Source organism: Berghia stephanieae, chromosome 4, assembly GCF_034508935.2.
Source record: "Berghia stephanieae isolate SIO BIC M18660-M18661 chromosome 4, UCSD_Bste_1.3, whole genome shotgun sequence".
NCBI lineage: Eukaryota > Metazoa > Mollusca > Gastropoda > Nudibranchia > Aeolidiidae > Berghia > Berghia stephanieae.
In genome coordinates this window covers 74710410-74735056 of record NC_088363.1, presented here as the reverse complement: position 1 = coordinate 74735056, position 24647 = coordinate 74710410, and the positions used below count along the sequence as shown (strand labels likewise).

The following is a 24647-nucleotide window of genomic DNA, read 5'->3' as shown; positions in this document are numbered from 1 at the left end:
GGAATTTTTTACCCGAGCCTTTTATTTTTTCTTGTCTTTTTTTTTCTTTCTGTTTTGTTTGTTTGTTTGGTTGATTTTTTGGGGGTTCTTAAAAAAAAATATTGCTTTATTTTCACAGAGCATTTACATACATTTGACTTAAGCAACCCATATGCTATGTTATGTTACTTTGTGTTATAATTTTTAAACTTATTTTCCACCACGTGAATCCGCAGCAATTTTAGTTTCCCATACTAGATATTATATTAATTAATTCGGAGTCTCATTTTTGGCATGTTGTGCTCGGCTAATTGATATCATGATGGATTCGTTTGATTTTAAATAGTTTACTGCATTAAAGGATGGATATGTAAAGCGATACCTTCTCTGTTTGATTGATATGCACGAGTCAATAAATTAGAACGAATGCGGAACGCATGAAATACGCGGGCCGCTTATTAGCGGAAGATAATAGATTAATTAAATGTTGGATAACAGAGTTTAAAAGTCCCAGGAAAATTTATCTTGAAATGCTTAACCATTTAACTGCCGTACTCTGGAGAAACCGTAATTAACAATTTGGCCAGAAAACCTCGTCCTTCAAATATCGATCGATTTAAATGACCCACATCTTGGCAAAAACTCTCTAACCGGGGACTGCGAAGTCCCAGGTTTTAGAGTTTTTGTCAAGACAGGGTCATTTAAATCGATCGATATTTGAAGGACGAGATTTTCTGGCCAAATTTTTAATTTCCAGTTTTTCGGGGTTTTTTTTTTTTTTAGAGTACGGCAGTTTACTGGTTGAAGTTTGTTGCTGAGAGTTGTGGCAATGATTGACGATAAAAGCGATGTTATAACACATAGACTGGCGTTATTCCAACTAAATGAAAATGTCATATAAATAGATATTATTATGTCATTGGGTTAAGAAAACCATAGGAGGAGGTGGAGGAACAACAGAATGAAAGATTGACTATGTGTATGTGTGTGTATGGGTGAGTTTGAGTGACAATGTGTGAGAGTGTTAGGGAGAAAGAATAGGGAGATGGAGGGGGAGATAGATAGATAGATAAATATATAGACACACACACACACACACACACACATATATATATATGTATGAAGAGTGGTTTTCCAAAACTCCCAAGTTTTCCCATTTCGAGATATTGAAGAATTTTTCCCCTTAAAATTTCTCATTCGCTCTATTATTTTATCATATTTAAACTTAAAATTCCTACAAATCTGGGGAAATTCTTTTGCCAGTTGATGCTTAAAATAAAATTTACGTTTCAATTTATCTCATGGATAGAAAATCTCAAAAAGTAGAAAAATCGACTTTACGAGTTTTGGAAAACCAGCCTTCATACACACAACAACAACAACAACAACAACAACAACAACAACAAGCGTGCACTATAAACACGATATGCAAATAATAACTATTAGAGATTGGCAGTTAGATTGTTAGGTAGGTTTAAGGAAAGAAAGATTAAAGGATAGAGGATGAAGAAGGAGATGGGCAGAGGGATAAGAGAGAAAGAGACAGACAGACAGACACAGAGAGAGAGAGAGTGAGAGAGAGAGAGAGAGAGAGAGAGAAAGAGAGAGAGAGAGAGAGAGAGAGAGAGAGAGAGAGAGAGGGAGAGAGAGAGAGAGAGAGAGAGAGAGAGAGATAATAGAAATATATAGTTTTGAGTTCTATTATTGGGTGATAAGTAATTTATGATTTTTTTCTTTTATTTGCCACTGTTGTTGTGGACTGGCATGGAGACCTCACTTCAATAGGATTAACTCTATATATAGAAGGTTACAGTTAGAATAAAATAGTCTCAGACATTGAAATCTCTTTGAATGCGTCAACAACTACTTTTTTAATGATTGCCCCAAGTCTGTTTTCCCCACACTCTAGTTTAAGAATTAAATTCTTTGCTGTGCGACTAGATACGGTGGCCTTTTATTCTTATTTTTATACAAGTTGTTTGTGTTGGCATGGGATTCCGTTCCCACTTGGTCTGGGGGTAAGATGGAGGGATGGGATTATACCATCGTATTTCGAAAAAACACGTATCTAATATTTTGGCCAGAAAACTCGTCCATAAAATATCGATCGATTAAATTGACCCTTATCTTGTCAAACACCTCAAACCTGGGAGTTCCAGGAAGTCCCATTTTGAAAAGTTATGCCAAGATAAAGGTGTTTTTAATCGATCGATATTTGAAGGGCAAGTCTCCTGGTCAAAATTTTAGATATGTGTTTTGTTTTTTTTTTCTTTCAAAGTAGGACCGTAAAAGAGTCTGATTTGTGTATGTGATTGTAGGGGTTTATCTGATAGGGAAAGTTGTAATGCTAACACTGATGGCATAGAGAAGAGTAGGTGTACATGTCTACTATTAACCAATTAACAGTCATACTCGGGGAAAAAATGTATTTTAAGAGTTGGCCTGAAAACTTGTCCTTCGAATCCCGATCGATTTAAATGATCCTCCTCTTGGCAAAAAATAAATCCTCTCAAATCTGGGACTTCGCCTTTTTTATTGACGAGATGAATACAGTACTTTAAAGTGCTAATTTCAAGATTTCAATTTTTTCATCACGTTATTTTAAATTTGATATTTAACCAACTGGTTCATGTGAAAGGTAACTCCATTTTGAGACGCTGAGTCACAAATATGCTTGTTTTTAAAAATAAAAGTACAATTTGATGAAAATTGGTAAACATGGTCGTATGAGTTGTCTGATGTTTATGTGAGGAAAACATCCCAGAAAGGTTTGAAACAAATTTCTTTTTATCAGAAACGTCAATATAGCACTCTTAGCAGTCAGTACTTTTTATACATAAATCCGCGGAACTGTGAATTTGTGCGTTACTGGATTTTTAATTTTATTATTATTATTATTATTATTATTATTATTATTATTATTATTATTATTATTATTATTATTATTATTATTATATTATTATTATTATTATTATTATTATATTATTGTTGTTAAATTGATGGGTGTAATCAAGACGGGACAAACGGGTGAGTTGAAATTACTTAATAAGAAAAGCATTGATGAACTTCTTAAAGTGAGTGGGTGAGTTGGTGAGCAGATGTGTATTAATTACATAACCAGTTGATGGTAAGATAACTAAAATAATATCGAACTGTTTCTTCTTTTTCTTCATTGTCAATCTCTCCCCCCCCCCCCCCCCACACACACACTCCTTTTATTTTTTTATTTTTTTTTTTTAATGTGATGAGAGTAACCGCAGACATGTAGCATTCCATACCAAGAAGGATAATGAGGCGAACGTTCGATGGGTAAAAATAGTTTTAATTGTCAATCATTGAAATTGAAAGATTCTACAGATAAATCTGTTTTTAGGGTAAGAGCGAGGGGAGGGGAAATATCATATTCATCTTCACCTGATCTCTTGCTATCTTTTTTTTTACTGAATAAATAAATAAAAGACATAGAGAATAAATTAATGGGATTATCAGATGAGGCCATGGCGGGTTTTGGACGATAAGAAGCTTTTGACTGTCTGCTGTGGGGAGAAAATCTTAGATAAAGAAACGATGCAGGAACGATGGATGAAGGTAGCGTCTGATTGGGGTGAGGTCTTTTGTTTTGTTTTGTTTTCTTTCCCTATTTTGTTTACCGGCACATGTGTTAAACATTTTTAAAAAGTTCTTCATGCATAATATGCTCATTCTGGGGTTATTTAAAACGTTGTGTTTCCAACTCGTAAACATGTGTAGTCCTGGATTTCATCATATCATTAGTTTTTGTTTTTGTTTTTATATTTAATTTTGATTTTTTTATTCAGACTGTCAGATATCATATAAAAATACCTAACCTACGTGCAATAAAAAAAACCTTTTATTTAACGGAATAAACGTGTTTCATACTATCTATATGTTGAAAGTTAAAGATGATCTTTTAATGTTTAAAAAAAACAACTTAAGATATCTCATCTTTCGAGACATTTGGATGGCGTCTTAATCTGTGAATATAATAATATAAAGTAATCACTTTTCAATAAATAAAAAAGAGAAAAACGGTGTTTTTATTTTTATGTATGACAGAAGGTTTGATATTTAGACTAGAAAAGGAGTGAAAAGTATAGTAGGGCATTTTGATTGTCCTACTCTGATATAAAACAGTTTTATTTCAGTTGGGCGGAAAAGTTTTACTTTAAAATATTGGTCGATTAAAACGACATTAACTAATTCTCTAACCTGAGACTTCAAAGAAGTCGAGTTTGAAATATTATAAAGTTTTTTTTTTTTTTTTTTTTTTTAGCTCAGGACCATTTTCATCAATCGATATTTTTAGTCAACCTTTTCTGGCCAAAACAAGAATGTTTTGTTGAGTAGAATTAATTGTTGAGATTAAACCAGAAAGACATTGACTTAACTTGGTTTTTTCGTGACATGGTCCTACTGTGCCTCGAGTTTGTAGAAATTTAAAGTTGGTTTGTGATCAGATAGATTGGAAACGTCTTTCCTGTCGTGTCCTTTGGTCACTCACATAAAATGTGAACTTTACTAAATTATAAACAATTAGTGGAGAACCCGCAAATTACCTCATCATTCTTTGATGCGGTTGAGATTATAACTTCTTGGTATCAAGAGAGATTTACAAATTACGTCATCACTTTTTATTGCGGATGTGCTAGAATTGTGTAGTATCAATTATACTTACATGCGCAATGAAAGACAGCGGCCAATTTAGGACGGAGTATTACGACCTAGCAGATTTTCTTAGTATTAATTTGAGTCAATGTGATAGAATTAGGCTGAAATTTAAAAATAAATGTTTGCAAGTGACACGTATACCAGTCTGTAAAAAAAAGTTTTCTGGTTTTTTTTTTTGATTTGCCAATAATTCTGTGCTCGATGATAAAAATTTAACATTGGACAATGTTGATCCCCAAACCTATTTTTTATTTTGTAGAATAGATTGTTTTAGAATAGGCAGTGATAGAATGGTATTATATTGTTCTTGTTGAAAAATATACCCAACAGACAAAAAAGAAAACCCCAAACAAAACCCGGGTTTCATGCTAATGTGGACCCTGACCTCTCATTTTGAAGCGCATTATCATTAAGTGTGGTATAAACATGGACATAAGTTGTATAAACTAACACGTTCTAGTGGATGACTATGTTGATGATGGTTAGATTAATTATAAAGTATTTTAAAACAATTGCCTCAATTGAGAAAACGTACGACAATGATTGGTCAAGCTTATGGACGAAATAATATCTTGCTATTAATCGTTCGCAACAATGATTGTTTTTGATTATGGAGCAATGATTGTTTTTGATTATGGAATGAATTAATAGTGGAAAATGCGATGGCCTTTAAACTCAAAATGGCTAATTTGGTTCTAAGATGGAAGAGTGTGTAGATTCAGTAAAGGATCAAACTGTTTTGAACACCGTCCGATATCACCCTCTCTTCTGGTCCCGATTTCAAGGTAGGAATTATACCATGTGTAGTACTTTTGTATTCTATTATACTGCATATCTTTCAATGAACGGTGAATAACACGACTGCATCTGAGTATTTTTCTCCAATTATGAACATGAACATGACTGGCTATGAAAAATTGTCCCTTTTGATAACACGTACAATACAGTCATATAATCTCAAGTAAACTTGAGCTGAAAATATGGAATTTCAACCCAATAAATTAGACTGTTACTCCCTTCTCTGCTGTTACTTAAGATAAATAGTTAAAATTTAACTACACTACAGTCTTCTTCTTGCTTTCTGGATTTTCTTCTTCTTGTTTGTTTTTCTTCCTCTCTTCTTCTTCTTCTTCTTCTTCTTTCCCTTTTCTTCTTCTTCTTTCTTCTTCTTCTTCTTTCTTCTTCTTCTTCTTCTTCTTCTTTCTTCTTCTTCTTCTTTTCTTCTTCTTCTTCTTCTTCTTCTTCTTCTTCTTCTTCTTTTTTCTTCTTCTTCTTTTCTTCTTCTTCTTTTCTTCTTATCTTCTTCTTCTTTTTTTTTTTCTTTTTTATTATTATTATCTTATTATTATTATTATTATTATTATTATTATTATTATATTATTATTATATTATATTATTATATATATATATTATTATTATTATTATAATTTTATTATTATTATTAGTAGTAGTAGTAGTAGTAGTAGTAGTAGTAGTAGTAGTAGTATAGTAGTAGTAGTAGTGTATGTATTAATATTATTATTATTATTATTATTATTATTATTATTATTATTATTATAATATATAAATAATAATAATAATAATAATAAATAATAATAATAATAATAATAATAATAATAATAATAATAAATAATAATAATAATAATAATAATAATAATAATATTTTTATTGTTATAATTATTGCTAGCCTTTGCAGTTCTTGATTCATATCAATGCATATTAGTTTTACAAATGATAACACTTCTGTGTTTGGTAGAACAACATATAAACTGCTATTGAGTGAAGGCTATAAATATTGATTATTCTATGCATAATATTAGCGTTCATCCAGTACATTCAAATCATTAACGGTTTTGTTTACGTATAATTTTGTATGTAAACATCATTAATAACAAGAAAACCACTGCAATGGATCGCTAATTTTATAAGAATGTATTATTTGGAAAGCATTCATATTCCTAACGCTCAGGATTGTATAGATGTAAATTCGAGATAAACAAGGCATGGAAATAGAATCCATATATAACCTTTAATTGTTGGAAATATCTAGGCAGTGCCCTTCCTACAAGGGAAAAAGAAGAATCGTGTCTTGGTAAACAAAAAAAGAGTTCGAGATATTCAACTTCTTAAAAGGTTATGATAAGCCTTTCTGCAAATTTGAGAGTTAAGTAGCTAGTGCTTAATAAAGAAACGTGTTGCAGATTGCAGAGTCTTAAAGGGTCGTTTTCGATACTTTGAGCTTTTAGAGCTATTCATTTGGCACAAAACCTTCAGTTTTAAAATCATTTTCATTGTTTTACCCATATTAACTAAAGAAAATTAATCCGTTCATATTATTTCAAAATAACGTAATATGTATATATATATTTTTTTCTTTGTATCGACATTATAAAAATCAATATTTTGTCCAAAGCCTGGTCATCTACCCATTACTAAAAACTATTGCATTTTTATTTTTGTACGTCTATGTGATCTTGTATTATTACTTTTGCCTTTGGATCGGAAAGTCCTGGGCTCGAGACCCACTATGAGTGGTGCAAAATTAAGCTCTTGGAGAGGCAATTGCTTGATTCCTTTCCGCCAGATCTCACAGACCCAGCTACCCATTCACTGCAGGATGGAAAGGAGGGTCAGAAAATAATCTCGACTGCACACGGGATGATCTCAGTGCCTTTGCGTGTGAAGTGAGTGCTGCTCTCTGAGCTAACATGACCCCCGACCATTTTCTTCACCACGTGAGAAATAAAAGTTATCCCCAACTTGCTTTGTTATAATAAAAACACACAGCTCATAGGTTTTTATATCTTTTATTTCCAGAACTTCTCCCAGGAATAGAGGAGTTTCTGTCCGAGACACTCGCGTCAGAAAAACTGTCTCCATTTGCCGAGCAGAGACGCCTGTTCTTCCTGGAACGTTTGGACATCGTCAAGCTGCCCCCGACTGTCCCGCCTAGAGAAGGTAAGTCCAACGTAAAGGAATTCCTCAAGGCAGACCTGCCAACTGTTACGAATTGTTCGTAGAATTACGAAATGTTGCCTCCACTTTCAGAAGTTCATGAGGAACTTTAAGCCATTAAAACTTCTTGAAAATGAAAGTTTGTTAAGGTTTTGAAATGATATTTAATCAAATGTTCATTGTCAGGGTAAACTGTTGAAACTTGACTATAGCGGCTATCATGTTTATCGCCTAAAAATTACGATTAAATAAATAAGAAAATCAAGTAAACAGGCCTGCCTCGGGGTAACCAAAAAGCAAATCTGCTGTACAATGAGAAGAAAAAAAAACCACATTTTAAAAGGTTTGGACAGAAGATTCGTCATTCACATCGATCGATAGTTGAAGGACGAGGTATGTGGCCAAAATTTTTCTTTTTTTTTTTTATTGATTGTTTGTCGTTTGTTTTTTTTTTTAATTTTTTTTTTAATTTTGGTGTTTTTTTTAAAGAGCACGGCAGAATAAATAAAGGGTAAACATATAGAAGGAACAAAGTTGACGTCACTCACATCTTTTTAAAAATTATTTATAGACAGCTAGTTAGTTATTAGTTCTCAGTAACTTATATCAATCAGAATTTAAACGTTAAAGATAGCCCACAATTTTGTGTGTTGGTATGTTTAATTTGGCTGTAAGTATTTTACCTAACGCATAAAATCAATAAAATTTATCCGACCAGCCAACAGCCCGATCAGGTAACCCCCAATATTTCAAAATGTCTTAAACCTGAGACTTTTTTGATATATCAAAAAGAGACAGAGACAAATTATGGCCTTCTGCCCAAAACGATATTTTACCTGGGTGATTTAAACACTAAGAATTTAACCCCTAGCCTTGACATATTTTGGATAATTGTCTTTATGTTTTAGTATTTAATTGGGGAGAAATTAATATTATAGTTTGTTAAATGTTTGTTAAAATGGAAATTTTACTTCCCAATTTAACCTTAAACCCCCTTAGTGGCCTTGTCATCCGGGTGAACCAGTTGTTTGAATCTGAATTTATTACCACAAAAATGAAACTTGAAAAATGGGATAGTTTTCTTGGTCAGTAGTTAGCAGTTGATTGAATCTGAATGAAAGTTAGGGTTAAGCGTCCATTCGTTATGGTGGTGAATAAGTATTTATTAGACTGCAAAAATCGTTAAGTTCGTATTTCTTATCAGTGTTTATCTAAATTCACTTTTCTTGGTCTGATTCATCCCGATATATGGGTGGGGTTCCTGACCTTCCATAGTTGACAGGAACGCACTTATTGTGTCTTCCATCCCCCCTGTCTATCTGTTTTCCACCCTACTTTCTGTCTTTGTCTTGGAATGAGATTACATGGATTTGTCCTGGCCCTAGCTGGATGCCCTGACTGGGAGGGAAACAGTCAAATGTATAGTTAGAATTTTGGGAGATGATATTTTTTTTGTCTCGTAAATTGTCTCTTCGTTATGCACTGTATTATGTTTGTTTTACATTTATATGATTTGTAAACATTTAATTTGAGTGTGCTCCCTTAGTGGGGACTTGTGCTTGCGTCTGGATGAGAGTTTTAGGTGATCTCAAACTAAGTACGCTGTGTAGTGTGCTCTTGGGATCTTCATATGTTCCCTGTTTGAACCATTGCTCTTTGTCTTGCTTTTTCTGGTGTTCTTTCTATTGTAAATCTATAACTTTTTGATTATCCGCGTTCTTCCTTTTCATCGGCGCTGAAATGGCCTAAATGTAGGTCACATTGTGGCATCGGGTCAACCCAATATAATACTAATACCGCCTTGAAGCGATGGGTCCCAATCCATGTGTACTCATTTGCAGGTCTGATAACCCAAATTGTTATGGGCTCACTGTTATAATGGAAATTCTCTCAAACCGACGCAAAATATTGTCCACTACAACGTTAAATCAAGCCCATCATTGCGTTCGGTTATCTGACCTGTAAATATGAGCACGTTGGTCATCATTTTTTATTATTTTAATATCTATGAATATTCCATTGAGCCAAAAGTTTTCTGGCAAAAATGTAAAAAAACGCGTTTTGTCATTTTGCCATAGAGTGACATAAAGGAGAAATGTTTGATAACGAATTTCAATAGGATCCACCGACATAACGATTCTATTTCACACAATGATTAAAATAATTCAAAAAATTGCTGAGTTTGAAAAGGATTGAAACCTTTGTATTCTTGCCTATAGATAGATGTTTATAAAGCTTTGTCTTCTTTGTATTACTGTGTAAAAGAGAATTACTAAGAAATGTGGCGTTGTCAGTATATTACAGGATTACAATTATATTAAAAGAGAGGGTAGATAGTAGATACTCCAAGGTGGGTGAATCACACAATAGTTTCTGTTTTTAAAGACTGAAAAGATTATCAGGGATGAACGTTATCTCCTTCAATGTTATGTTATAAGCATGGTTACCCGTGCAATGAACGGGAGGTTGTAATAAATTATTTACAAAAGTATAGATACAAGTCAGGGGATCCCTATAGCAGCTCAGTTTGTAGAAAAAAATAAAAAAATGAGCTTTTATATAGCGCAATATCCACTAAAATGTGCTCAAAGCGCTTTACAAGGGGTCCCTGGTCAACAGCAACAATTAACATTTAGGACGGGACATGGCGTCTGTTAGGCGATGTTACAATGTTTTTCGGAGAGAGACAACGCTGTTAACGGCCCGGTACTCTTTTTACATCTGAGTACGGTGAGAGAATGTGAGTAAAGAGCCTTCTCCAAGGAGTCAACTATGCGCCGAGCGAGGCTCGAACCCAGGACCTTCCGATCCGAAAGCGAGTTCCATACCACTAGACCACATAGCCGCACGAGCACTCGCTTCACAAGAAAAGAGACTGAAATCGAGATTTTTTTCTGACCCCCTGTCCACCCAGCACTGATTGGGTAGCGAATCTCTTAGAGCTGTCGGAAAGTACATTGTGGTAGACTAGCGTCCTATCCTAAGGGTATCCAGCAATTGCTATTTTCCGTTTCACGTCATAGAAACCGGGATAATCTTAGGCTCCATGGACCAAATGACTCTGAAGGAAGATAGTCTACATACGAGAACGTTTCACGCCTACTCATAGTTTGTCTCTTTTTCTACCCAATGGTGCTGCAGGCGGACAAAAGAGTTAAACAGTTTAAACTGATAACAATTAATAGATTTACTTGTCCCTCCTTCTATAGATAGTATGCGCTTGGCTAAGAAGCTCGCAAAATTGCCATCCGGAAGAAAACGGACCAATACACAAAACTCTGTGTAACCATGAACTTTTATAGTCTGGCTAATACAGTTTAGTAAGAACTACTCATAAACAACAAAATAACAAAAACCCGAGTGACGTCAACTACGTTCTATCTATTCTTCGTCCTAGTTAAACAAGTCCTGACAAACAGATAATCTTGACAATGACAATGTCAATATTTTCCGCTCTTCAAAGGCATTCAGTTTTGTTGCTGGCAACCAGATCTAGGAATGGAAGACTAAGGAATTTTTGGTGGAAAGAGAGACGTAGGCATTAATTATATAAAATTGTGTCGACGCTTGCACGCCAGATTTTCTTTTAAGAACCAAAGCTCTAAATTCTTTATAAAGGAAATGGATAGTAAAGATAGTTTGCGCTTGACTAAGAAGCTCAAACCATTGCGATCCAGAACTATCACAGACCAACGCACAAAACTTTGTGCAACCTTAAACGTTTATAGTCTGGTTAATACAGTTGAGTGAGAATTACTCATAAACGCGAATGTCAAAAAGCAATAACAAAGACCTGGGTGACGTCAACTTCATACTATCTATAGAATAATCATTATTATATAGATAGTATGCAGATGACGTCACTCAGGCCTTTGTTATTGTTTTTGCCATCCGCGTTTGTGAGTTGTTCTCACTAAACTGTATTAACCAGACTATAAAAGTTCATGGTTACACAGAGTTTGTGTGTTGGTCCGTTATACTTCCGGATGGCAATGTTGTGAACTCCTTGGCCAAGCGCATTCTATCTATAGTATGACATACATAATACCCCCCCCCCCCCTTTTTTTTCACCCCAACAAAAAAAAAAAGAAAAGTGGTGAGGTGTTACAAACAAAAAGACGACAACAATTTGATGTTGCAAATTTCTATGATCAAAGAAACTCTTTGCGATATCAATTGTAATGGAGATGGAAACTTTCAGGAAATTTCAGGAATTGCCTTGTTTTCTTTTGTTGTTGTCTGTTTTGTTATTGTTGCTGTTTAATTTATTTTTGGGGGGTTTATTTTGGTTTTGTTTTTGTTTTTTGTTTATATATATATATATATATATATATATATATATATATATATATATATATATATATATATATATATATATATATATTTATTTATTTATTTACTTATTTATTTATTTATTTATTTATTTATTTATTATTTATTTATTTATATATATATATATATATATATATATATATATATATATATTGTTTGTTGTTTAAGATTTTGTTTGTTTTTGAAAATTGAGATCCACCAAGATCTAAGTAATAAATTATAACATTGTTAGAATACTAATGTAAAGTGAATCTAAGAGGCTATGCGTATTTTAGAACTCACTGGTTCCATATTATGGTCTCCTGGGGAATAAATGAAGCATTGAGCATGATAAACCCGTGAAGTGCGCTACATAAAATGTTCATGTTTTTAAATAAATGTTTCAGGACGCAACGTTCCCCAGGAACTGCTCAAGGACACGGAAGGAAAAAGTGGAATCCCATCCAGCCAGAGCACAACAACGACATGTCAACAGCCAGATTTTGCCGCCACTCAGAGAGAGATATCCCGCAGTTGGAGAGGAACAGGAAGTCACTTGGCTGAAGAAAGAGACGAGGTGCCTGATGGGGATGATGACAGTTTGGAGAAGGTCAAGGTCTATGACGACATCGACATCCTTGATGACAGGTAATAGTAATAATAATAAATATATTATACGTCAGTTTTGTTTTATGGGTTTTAAATGGTGCTGTATAACAAACTATGCTCTTTATATTACTAAGAAACTGTAAGATGTGTCAATGCAGCTTATAAGTTGTTTTAATTTTTTACGGAGCATATTGAGTATTAATGTTATATAATCAGTATAATAGAAAGAGATAAATTGTGTGGTAACTACTTGATGTATGTTTGTACATCTTTAAATATCTCAATTAATCCCGAGATTTCTAGTTATTATTCTTTAGTTGATCCATACACATAACGTATATTTGGAAAGTATTTGTGATTTGCTGTGTTCGGGTTAATTGTGTCATGTAGTTGTTTTTTTGTGTGTGTGTGTGTTGTGTGTGTTTTTGTTTGTTTTTAATTCTTCCCGGTATTTCTGTTTCATGAATGATTCCAAATTTATGGCCATATTTCTCCTATTCTCGATCTCCCTCTTATGAATGTATAATAGTTACGTCTCCTCATAATAAAACGTAGCACAGATAACAGACCTGACTGAGGTCCTTCAGCGGCCATAGAAGGCTCATATTATTATAGTCGGAGTCTATCCCCGTTTCCGTGGCATTAAACGGACAATTAACCAGTAAATTTTTGACCAATCAAACATGGGATATGTGACATGCCTTCACACGTGCTCGGACAAACATAGTTGGTTGTTTATAAACAATAAAGTGAATGAATTTGACCTTTCTCTGATCTTTGTTATTGTTTCCATATCGCCAAATGGGCGAGTAGTTATCATACGATTTTCTCGACCATATTATAAACGTTTAAGGTTACTCTTAGTCGAAAATAACTGTGTTGGCTTTATTCATCAAGTGGTAGAATATTGGGTATTTAACTTAGACACAAATCATCGATAGTGAAACCTGTGGAGTTTGCTATGTATACCAATCGCTGTCATTATTTACATTATGACGACTGTCCACGAGGTGTGGTTATTTAAGTGTCTATAGATAGTATACGCTTGTCTAAGAAGCTCACAATATTGTCATCCGAAAGTATAACGGATCAACACAGTAAACTGTGTAACCTTGAACGTTTATAGTCTGGTTATAACAGTTTAGTGAGAATTACCCATAAACACGGATGACAAAAAACAATAACAAAGACCGGAGTGATGTTAACTTCGTCTATCTATAGATATATGCGCTTGGCTGAGAGTCATAACATTGCCATCCGAAGTATAACGGCCAACACACAAAACTGTGTGTATCCATGAACGTTTATATCAGGTAATACAGTTCAGTGATCATTACTCATAAACGCGGATGGCAAAAACAATGACAAAGACTGAGTGACGTCATCTTCGAACTATCTATACCTATCGCAGGCAAAACTTTGCATAGGACCCTAAGTTACTATGGCCCATGGAAGTGGAGTCTATTTAGATTTCTTAGGTATGTTTCGGTAGGACAAAACAACCGTTGGCAACCCTCTGGATACCACCCCGATTTATCATATAGTAGTCTCCATTAGATTTAACAAACCCAGCTTCTCCATCAGTGCTTGGGTTTAAATCTGACTTGACCACCATCGTAGTAAAGTAGGGAACATGTCCACATCCTTGACGTTGCATTTAATAATTTCACAGATTGTATTCGATTCGAACCTTCATTATTATTATTACAAAAAATTTTATCTATGTATGAAAGTAATCGATGGCTATAATGGGACCGATCTATATTCATGTTTTCGTCCAACCACGTCATCGATTACATGATTTGTTTCTGTACAACGATTGGACACGGGCTGTGTTTATGAAAGTTGTAAACCTACCCATGAGTCATGCTGAGCAAAATGACCAATAGGATCCAGTAGTCTGATGTCACGCCGTCCGGCAACGGCGGCCATCTTGGTTCTAAACAAAGAAAATCATTACTCATTATTCTTCATGCTGGCTAGAACTTTTCATATGCCTTGTGATCAGAATGTGTAAAAGTCAAAACATGATCAAACTTATGTTTTTTCCTCCTCTGGATACGCTTTTATGCTCGTCGGAGAAATATTTCATACGGGCGTCCGCCATTGTTCCGATAGTTTAGAGCCAGTGTTACTAAGTTACCATGCGTCATTAGGAAGGAAGTGACGATTTGACTGTTGAAGAGTATTGTAACGTTGGATATTTCTCAAACTGTGAACACTTTTCACTATGTGGGAATGAGTCACACTTGGAGGTGTGAAGACCATACGACACTACTACTACTATGTGGGTCATTTTGAGCACACTTCGCCATGTGACGAATGACCTCGGGCACATGGAAAGTTAATATAGATCATGCCCGTTATCAAACCACCTGCTGTACACAGTTGATGACCGGTGATGAGCTTTTTGACACGTTCCATAGCCTGTAATTATTAGTGTGTTATTGAGATTGGTAACTAAAAAATGAGATTTATATATCTCCAAGGTCGGTATAATATAAATGCCATATCATCCATGCCATTTTTTAATTCGATTACAACTCCATTGTGAAAATTGAACAAATTCACTGTGTAAATTTATTTCATAACTCGTATAAGAGAGTATAGGATGTTACTATTTCCTTAGCACCTGTCACCAGCAAGGTCATTTATAAGTCTGCATCTTTAAATTTGAAAAAAAATAATTGTTTTGTCCATGACATTGTAAGTGACAGAAAGTACTTTGCGGTTGCCTAGTTTTGTCAACCTCAAAATGGGAGAGAGAGAGAGAGAGAGAGAGAGAGAGAGAGAGAGAGAGAGAGAGGGGGGGGGCAGAGAGAGAGGAGAGAGAGAGAGAGAGAGAGAGGGGGGCAGGAGAGAGAGAGAGAGAGAGAGAGAGAGAGAGAGAGAGAGAGAGAAAACAAACTTCTTTTATTTGTTTATCTGTATTTCTATAATATGATTTTTGAATGAGAAAGTGCTGTGTTTATTCACCTGCGAGCAATTTATAGATTGACGCCACTCAGCTCTTTGGTATTGTTTTAGCCAGTCATTTTTATGAGTAGTTCTCACCAAATTGTATCAATCAGATTGTAATCGTTCACAGTTACACATTGTTTTCTGTGTTTGTTCGTTCTATCCGTCCGGCGGATTTATGAGTTATTTAGCTAAGCGTATAGCATCAATACAGCCGTTGAATGATGTAATGGGGCGTATTACCTTTTCCACAACACATGTGGCATTGTGTTAGATAAACACTGTAAGAAATCGCGATGCCATTTCAGGCATTTTTCCTGCAATCTCTCTCCTCCCTCTCTCCCACGATAATGTAGACCTGCGTTCTAGCTCCTGTCTCTAGTTACGTCGGGAGGTCTTTTATATGCATTGAATCATATTATTATACTTTCGTTGTTCATGAAATATGAACCTAGATATTAGCAAGGGGTCTTTATGCACCGCTTCCTGTTTTTTGTTCCGCTTATATTTTTAAGTAGAGCGGAGGGCGGAGAAAGTAATAAATAAAGAAATAAAAAAATAAGAAATAAAAAGAAATACCAAAAAACAAAAAAAAAAAAACAAAAAAAAAACCAACAAAAAACACAACTGTTAACCCTTTTTAAAAAGGTTTATATTGTATAGTTACTTATGCGCGCTCACGTGTGTGTTTGTGTGTGTGTGTGTGTTTTTTATTTATTTATATATTTATTTTATTTCAGTATAATCAAAGTTCATAGATTCATGCAGCTTAATATGTGTTCCAAATTAAGATCTGGCGTTAATAAATTGTCTCATACGCCCCTAAGCAGTGCTATTATTATTTACATAATTTCAGCTGCAAAGATGACTCTGACCACAAAGAAAGACGATCCGTTGACAACCCTTATGATGGGGACGATATCGATGAACGAGACAGATCCAGCAGCCACAATAACATCTTCGAGCACGGCGGTGACGACGGTGACGGCGATGATAACGGCGAGAATGACTACGAAATTCCAGTTGCTATGCAGCTGCTTTCTGATGACGGCGGATCTCACCCCAGTCTCCCAATGGCGGAAAGTACCGAAGAACTCCATGATGACGTCATAGAATCTGCTGCAACAATGGGACCTCCGCCAGTACCGCCGCCTCTGCCGCCCAGACGAGACATTCGGTTCTCGGATTCGGGCAGCAGGAGCTCCATCAACGGCCTGACGGACGAGGCGCCCCCAGACTTACCATTCAGGCCGCCATTGCCCAGAAGAGGTGAGGTCTGTGGACGGTCTGAACGATCGGATCGCTCTGACCCAGATGCATCAGGTGAGCATTTGGACTTATAACCTATTATATACAGGCAACAAAACATGTATCGAGTAGATAGGTTGAATAAGGGAGGAATCCGTTTCGTTGCATAACAGAAATGTATTATGATCATTTTAATAGGGAGAATGGATTTGGCACTTGTTCATTATCTTAGTTTAAATTTGCTCAGTGAATACCCTGATGTGGACTAACTACAGATTGAGGATGCTCGAAATTACTGCGAGTTTTTGATTCGTATAGTTGAATAGTTGATTATCTTAAATCTCTTCCGCCATATGAACGATGCCCAATACAATCTTTTTTTTTTTATGCCTGAACTTTTTTATCCGCTTATCTTATTAAAGCCTAACTAGAATAATAATTCTTTACCTTATACATGACATGCTATTGGAACAAGCATAATGAATAAGTGTGATTTCGATGATGACAAACATCGATATCAGAAATATTAATATCTTAAGATTTCAATTCTCGCCCTGTAGATAATTTTTGTAACTGGTCTATAGAACTAACGTTTTTTATGTTTTGAATTGAATGTTAGTTTCTTAATTTGTTATTATGATCATCGTCCAATTCTTTTTATGGCGGATTGTTTTCAAAAGAATAAATATCGGATTGTCATCACAAGATCACGAATTGATGGACATGGCTGATATTTCCTCTTGTCGTAAGATGTAGTCAACGTTGTCATGCACTGAGCAATTTGAGTTTACCTTGGTTACCTTTTAATTCTCTTTAAAAGCTTTTTTAAATATTGCCACCATAGTTGTCTCTTTGGTATAAACGGTTATCTCAATAGACACTAAACCGTAGTTTAAAACAGAATCATGATATTAGAATGGACTACAGATTGCCAGGTGTTTATGTTGATAGCTGCCATTAAAACTACAAAACATGATATGACATAAGAATTGACAAAAGTGAGCTTTATTTAGCTATGAAAGTAGGATAGTAACGTGGTACTATCACCAGACCTATACGTATTTACATAATAATAGAAAGCTCAACAATGATATCAGTGTAACCAAATATAGAAATGTAAATGTTGCTGCTCGAAGCTCGAAGAAATAAATAATAATGTGAAATTGAATGTAAGCTTCAATTTAATTACAAAAACAGATCAAATGAACGTTTCGGGTTTCCCCTTTATAAAGGTGAAACCCGAAACGTTCATTTGATCTGTTTTTGTAATTAAATTGAAGCTTACATTCAATTTCACATTATTATTTATTTCAAATATAGGAAAGACATCAATTAAACAATCAGAATATCTTCGCCCCGCCCGAACAGTTACTAGGATAAATAATAACAAATGTGATACCTAAGGAGCTGTCTTGATAAGAGATCATATTAGAGATGTGTAGCCAGTATGGTAAATTCAACACAGTATTCAAGTCACAATTTAACACTGGATTTAATTTGAAATATTTTGTAGGTTGGTTCAAATCAACATTTACCTATTTATAAATAAATACACGTACGTTTCAAACGTTCTTTTGTAGTCTAACAAAATAAAATGAAACCAAAACAAACCAATAAACAAAACAATGCATAACCCATTTAAATGATTGTCAATTTCCTCATAATAAAGGTTTCGACTTCTAGTTTTTTAAAGCCCAATCCTTACATTTTGCTTCTATAAACTGAACGTGTCCCAATTTCAAAATGTGGGAATCCTTCTGTTTTTAACGAGATATGCTAATACTTTACAATTTTCAATCGTTGATAGCATATAACATAAAAATCGTCTCTTTTATAGGATATATAATATCTTACAAAAATAAGTTCGTCAATTAACCAGCGGGTTGTATAGAATATGAATTGCAATATAGACGTCAAATTATACCTTTGTGTTCAGTGCACCGAAAGAATTATTCAGCTTTCTCGTGAGAATATCCTATATTCTCGAGATTTTGTTCCTTTTTATTTTAATTCTTCTTGACATAATAATGTCTTTTTGGTGTCCATTGAATTCAACTGCATTAAAAATGCAAGCGTAATTTGACTCCTCTATTCAATGTGACCACGTTTTTCGGGAGGATAGAATTGGAGTGGAGAGTGCATATTATAAGGACTGACTTTTTTCCATGTTAAATCAACGGACTTATTTATAATACATGCATCAAGTCTTCATTTTCTATTCAACGTATTGTCGTTGAATTCATTTTTCTGCGATTAAGCGTGATAAATGTCAACATTTCTAAGTTTCGTTTAGCTGAATCAGAGCTACACAATTGCCTGACAATAAACAGAAAGACAGTTTCTAAAGTGAAGCAGTTAAAGAAGTGAATGATTTATCGGATTATGGATAATTCCGTCCTTAGTCGAATATAATACATAAACTAGGAAATAGAGAAGTGAAAGGAAAGATGATTAAAGAAAAAGAAGAAGAAGAAGAAGAAGGAGGAGGAGGAGGAGGAGGAGGAGGAGGAGGAGGACGAAAAGGGGGAGGAGGAGGAGGAGGAGGAGAAGGAGGAGGAATCGTATGAGAGGAGAAGATTGAGGAAAACTTTTGTGTGAAAAATATGATGACTCATAATAATAAGGTACACCTGTTTTGGCGGCGGGTATGAAAGAACCTGGAATTGTTCAAGCCCTTCTTCGGGGGTTACAATTATCTTGGTTTTGCAAACTTCAATAATCGTTCTTCAAATTAAACAAATTAGGCCTGGCAAATAGGTTTAATGTTCCATGACCTGAGGACACATCGTTATGATTATAGATAATGTAAGACATGATTTTTTAAAAAGTTTTTAAGTATATTTTGCTGAAGTTGATGCATACGACAACCTGTGACTTGTCACATAATTATAACTTGCAAAAACATAAACAAAAAACCGTCCTTGGGAGCCATTAGGCCCATGGAGCCGAAGTTTATCCAGGTTTCCATAGAGTGACACGGACAATAGCATTTTGTTTGCTATCCTTTTGATAGTACTTTCCGCCATCTCTAACAGAACAAAGTACCCAATCACTGCAGGGTGGACAGGGGGAACAGAAAAAAAAAATCTTGACTGCACCTGGGATCAATCTTGGTCCCTTTACGCGTGAAGCTACTTGCTCTACTAACTGATCTATTTGGTCCCCCAATTTGCTAAAGAATTCCGCTTAAATTCATAGAACAAACGATCAATGATAGTAAAGATAAATTTCAACCGCAATTATCTTCAAGGAAGAACAACGTCAGGAATACAGATTAACCATGTGAATATTTATATAGTATACGTTTTTTTAAAAGTTCCTTTTTAAAAATCGCCATTTCGTATTAAAATGTCAATATCATCGAATGATTAATACTGACGTTGCTTTAAATTGGTGGTTAAAAAAGAAAAAAAAAAAAAAGGGGGGGGGGGGGGGGGGGGAACGAAACTACTTTATCATGTTTTCAATAAAATCAAAAGTACTGTTTTGCTTTTAGTGCAAAGGTTGCTGCTTGAAGGTAGAAGAAATAGATATCAGAAATAAACAGGAATTGAAACTTCAGGAACTTTTTAAAAACTTACTCTAGATAAAATTCACATGATTAATCTGTATTCCTGACGGAAAGGGGTGACATTTAAAACAGCCGTGTTCTTCCTTGAAGATGATTGCGGTTGAAATTTATCTTTACTATTATTGATCGTTTGTTCAATGAATTTAAGCGGAATTCTTTTCCTACGATAATAGATGATTGGACGTTTCGTGTTTCCCTTTGTCAATTGAATTGAAGCTCCAAACCCCTTTTATCGCGGTCACCTTCATTGTCATATTTTTTATTACTATAGCCATGGTATCATAACGATTGATTTCGTGGTTTAAACATGAAAATAAGAAGAAAAACACCCCCCCCCCAAAAACAAAAAAAAAACAAAAAAAAACAAAAAACAAAAAAAAAAAACAACAACAAACAAACAAAAAAAAAAAAACAAACAACATAAATAAAGAAGATTACTCTCTCTCTCTCTCTCTCTCTCTCTCTCTCTCTCTCTCTCTCTCTCTCTCTCTCTCTCGTGGAACCTTACGATACCATTGCCCAATTGCGGCACGAAGTGGTACAGCTTATTCAAACAACAAACCTCCGATGTCAGCAGAAATCATCTATATTATCGTCCATAATATGAGCAAATTAGAGGTTAATAATCTTCTCAAAGAAAACAAATAGTGAAAGTGAGAAAAGTGAGACTCGAACCAGGAATGGGTGGAATGAAGTAATTATTGTAAACGTGTATGTTTCATGCATGAAAAACTATTAAAAAAAAAAAAACAGTTTCCTCCCATGCCCACCTTCTCTCTCACTCACTCACCCAAAGTGTGTGCATGTGTGTTTGAGTGTGTGTGTGTGTGTGTGTGAGAGAGAGAGAGAGAGAGAGAGAGAGAGAGAGAGAGAGAGAGAGAGAGAGAGAGAGAGAGAGAGAGAGAGAGAGAGAGAGACTATGGACTTACTTCTAAACCCCCGAATTCAAACGTAACCCCAACATAGCATACCATCGCACCTGTAAATATTGTTTCAACACTATTTGGATAATATAATCAATAACTTCCTCTCCTATTACAGGAGATGGAGATAGTACGAGTTACGAGTCTTTTGACGACGAAGATGAAGACCCAAACAACTGCGGTAGTAAGAGCAACCGTAACAACGGGGGCACGATGGCTGAGAACGCAAGCATAAAGCTACCAACGTGAGTACCTCTCTTTATTTATTTTTTGTGCAGCTATGTGGTTTCGTGGCATGACACTCGCATTCCGATCGGTAGGTCATGGATTTGAATTCATCTCAGAGACGACGCATAGTTGAATCTTTGGAAATGGCTCTTTACTCACATTCCTCAGGTGTAAAATGAGTACGTGGCCGTTAACAGCGTTTTCTCTCTCTCTCTCTCTCTCTCTCTCTCTCTCTCTCTCTCTCTCTCTCTCTCTTTCTCTCTCTCTCTCTCTATCTATCTATCTATCTATCTATCTATCTCTCTGTATCTCTCTCTCTCTCTTTTCTCTCTCTCTCTCTCTCTCTCTCTCTCTCTCTCTCTCTCTCTCTCTCTCAAATAATTGCAATACCGCCTAACAGGCGTCATGTCTCCTTTTCCGTGTTAAGTGTTACTGTTGGCTAGGGACCACATGTAAAGCGCTTTTAAGCACGTTTAGTTGATATCGCCCTATGTAAATGATCGACTTTTTTTCATCTAACACTTAAATTTTTACTCAATCGACTTTTTTTCATCTAACACTTAAATTTTTACTCACTTTGTGGCTTTCTGGTCCCCTGGTGTGAATCTCGCCTTTGTTGTACCCCTATGTTTCTATTATTCGAGTCCCAGTCTGGGCGGCACAAATTTGAGTCTTTGGCGGAAAAGGCCCTCTACTCACATTACCTCTCCGCACTCTTACAAGGTGTAAAGTGAGTACACGGTCGGTATTGCAGGATATAATGTACTAACACACAAATCTATATGTAACCATAAACGTTTATAGTCTTATAAATCTAATTTAGCGAGAGCTACTCATAAAAATGGCAGGCTAAAAACAATAACAAAGAGCTGAGTGACGTCAATTTCGTTCCATCTATAGAGAAGGAAGCCATAATGATGAAGGGAGGTAATAAATAAATTAGTTAACAAAGCCAGTTATTGAGTTAATGATGTTACATAATAAGTAATAAGATGATTAGATGGTCTATTTGGGAAGTATAATCACATAATTGTTGCTTTGTTGGAGTTGTATGTGTGGTTTATACACGACTTGGTGTGAAACAATCAAGATTGATGTTATATATCATAGAGTTTGACAGGTAGAAGAAACAAGATTGGAATTATCGCATGGCAGACAGTGGTGTGGGGTGCTTGCAGCGATGCAGGGCGAGGATATATTTATATTATCCAGTTAGATAATAATATGTTGACGGAGGATGGTTTGAAAGACAAGAATAAGAGGATCATTACAATATTGAGGAGGAGAAAGACGACGACGACGATGATGATGATGATGATGATGATGATGATGATGATGATGATGATGATGATGATGATGATGATGAGAAGGAGGAGGAGGAGGGGGGGAGGAGGAGGTGATGATGGTGTTGTTGTTGGTGATGGGGATGGTGGAAAAGGGAGAGGAGGAAACAGGAGATGGTGAATATATTTTTTGCTTTATCAGATTTTCCCGTCTATACATTTTCTATTTAAGCGATGTACAAATATATTATTATTATTATTATTATTATTATTATTATTATTATTATTATTATTATTATTATTATTATTATTATTATTATTATTATATTATTATTATTATTATTATTATTATTATTATTATTATTATTATTATATTATTATATTACTATTACTTTAAGTAGTAGTAGTAGTAGTAGTAGTAGTAGTAGTAGTAGTAGTAGTAGTAGTAGTAGTAGTAGTAGTAGTAGTAGTAGTAGTAGTAGTAGTAGTAGTAGTAGTAGTTGTTGTTGTTGTTGTAGCAGTAGTAGTAGTAGTAGTAGTAGTAGTAGTAGTAGTAGTAGTAGTAGTAGTAGTAGTAGTAGTAGTAGTAGTAGTAGTAGTAGTAGTAGTAGTAGTAGTAATAGTAGTAGTATCAGTTTCATCATCATCATCATCATCATCATCATCATCATCATAATTAACCGCATTGATTTGATATCCTCTTCACAGAAAACCCTCAAAGAAAAAGACATTAAAAATGAGCAAGAAAATGCCTAAGTCCAAATCTCTGTCCCAGTGGGAAATATCGGCTCCATTTCGGAAATTGGACAACATCGATGTGTCCGGAGAGCTCTTGCATAAGGGGAAGTTGACATGGAATCGACGCCTTGTTGCTATTACCAACGGTTGCTTAGCAATGTACAAACCAGACAAAGATGGCCGCCCTATGTCTGTAATTCCGTTGATGGGTTACGAGGCCACAGTAACGGAGCGGAAGGACAAAGGCCGTGGGTTTGAAATTAAAATGACACATCCTCAGGATGATACTCATCTATTTTCGGTCGACGTCAAGGATTGGGCCTATGCCTGGAAAGAGGTTCGTTCATAGTTCTCTTATTATGTCCCAAAAATAGAGCTGTTAGCTTGCGCGATATCCACTAAACGTGCTCAAAGCGCTTTATAAGGGATCACTTGCCAACAGCAACACTAAACATGTATGCCGAGACATGACGCCTGTTAGGCGATATTACAATTTTTTCGGAAGAGGCAACGCTGTCAACGGCCAGGTACTCATTTTACATCTGAGTACGGTGAGAGAATGTGAGTAAAGAGCCTTTTCCAAGGACTCAACTATGCGCCGAGGGAAGCTCGAACCCAGGACCTTCCGACCCAAAAACGAGTATCATTTTCCCAAAATGGCACCATTTGTGTTTTATTTTCTAAATAATTGATTTTCGTCTTTCTGTACGATAGTATACTCTGGAAAAGAGATGTGTGATTCCTGTTGGAATATCTATATTCCTTCATGGAATGCCTAGGCGACGGCATTGTCGCGTGAATGGGAGTATTCTAAAAAATGGTATTGGTATGTGGCCTAGGGTTTCATAACGGTACCAGATCCGAATTAAACATATAAAGAAAAATACGTTTTAATTTATGCTGGTGAGAATGAGGATTTTTTAAACTAAGCTTAAGAAACAAAACTCACTCTCTTCAACGCAGTTGTCGTCCTGTTTTTTTAAAGTAATGTATTTATGTGTTTTTATTGTTTTTGTTTTGTTGTTTTTGGTTAAGTTTTTAATTTTCTTTGTTTGCTGAAGAAGAATTTTGAACCCGAAACGTTCCGTCCTTGGTATTTTGTGTTTGAAGCAGTTACATTCATTTTTGTTTATCTCTTCAGCGAAAACATTTCAT

General features: G+C 35.1%; 1 protein-coding gene across 2 annotated transcripts in view; it reads left to right on the top strand.

Annotated features, from left to right (window-relative positions):
* LOC144971239 (uncharacterized) overlaps nt 1–24647 on the top strand; it is a 114622-nt gene that overhangs the window by 66125 nt on the left and 23850 nt on the right. Inside the window, exons 1-6 of one of the 2 annotated variants that reach the window (XM_078911756.1) lie at nt 4249–5453; nt 7486–7626; nt 12342–12582; nt 16358–16824; nt 21362–21488; nt 23463–23829. In XM_078911756.1, the coding sequence (XP_078767882.1) occupies nt 5369–5453; nt 7486–7626; nt 12342–12582; nt 16358–16824; nt 21362–21488; nt 23463–23829 (1428 nt within the window). In that variant the 5' untranslated portion in view covers nt 4249–5368. Of the gene's footprint in view, nt 1–4248; nt 5454–7485; nt 7627–12341; nt 12583–16357; nt 16825–21361; nt 21489–23462; nt 23830–24647 lie in introns of those variants that run through there. The other variant, XM_078911757.1, reaches the window with a different exon arrangement.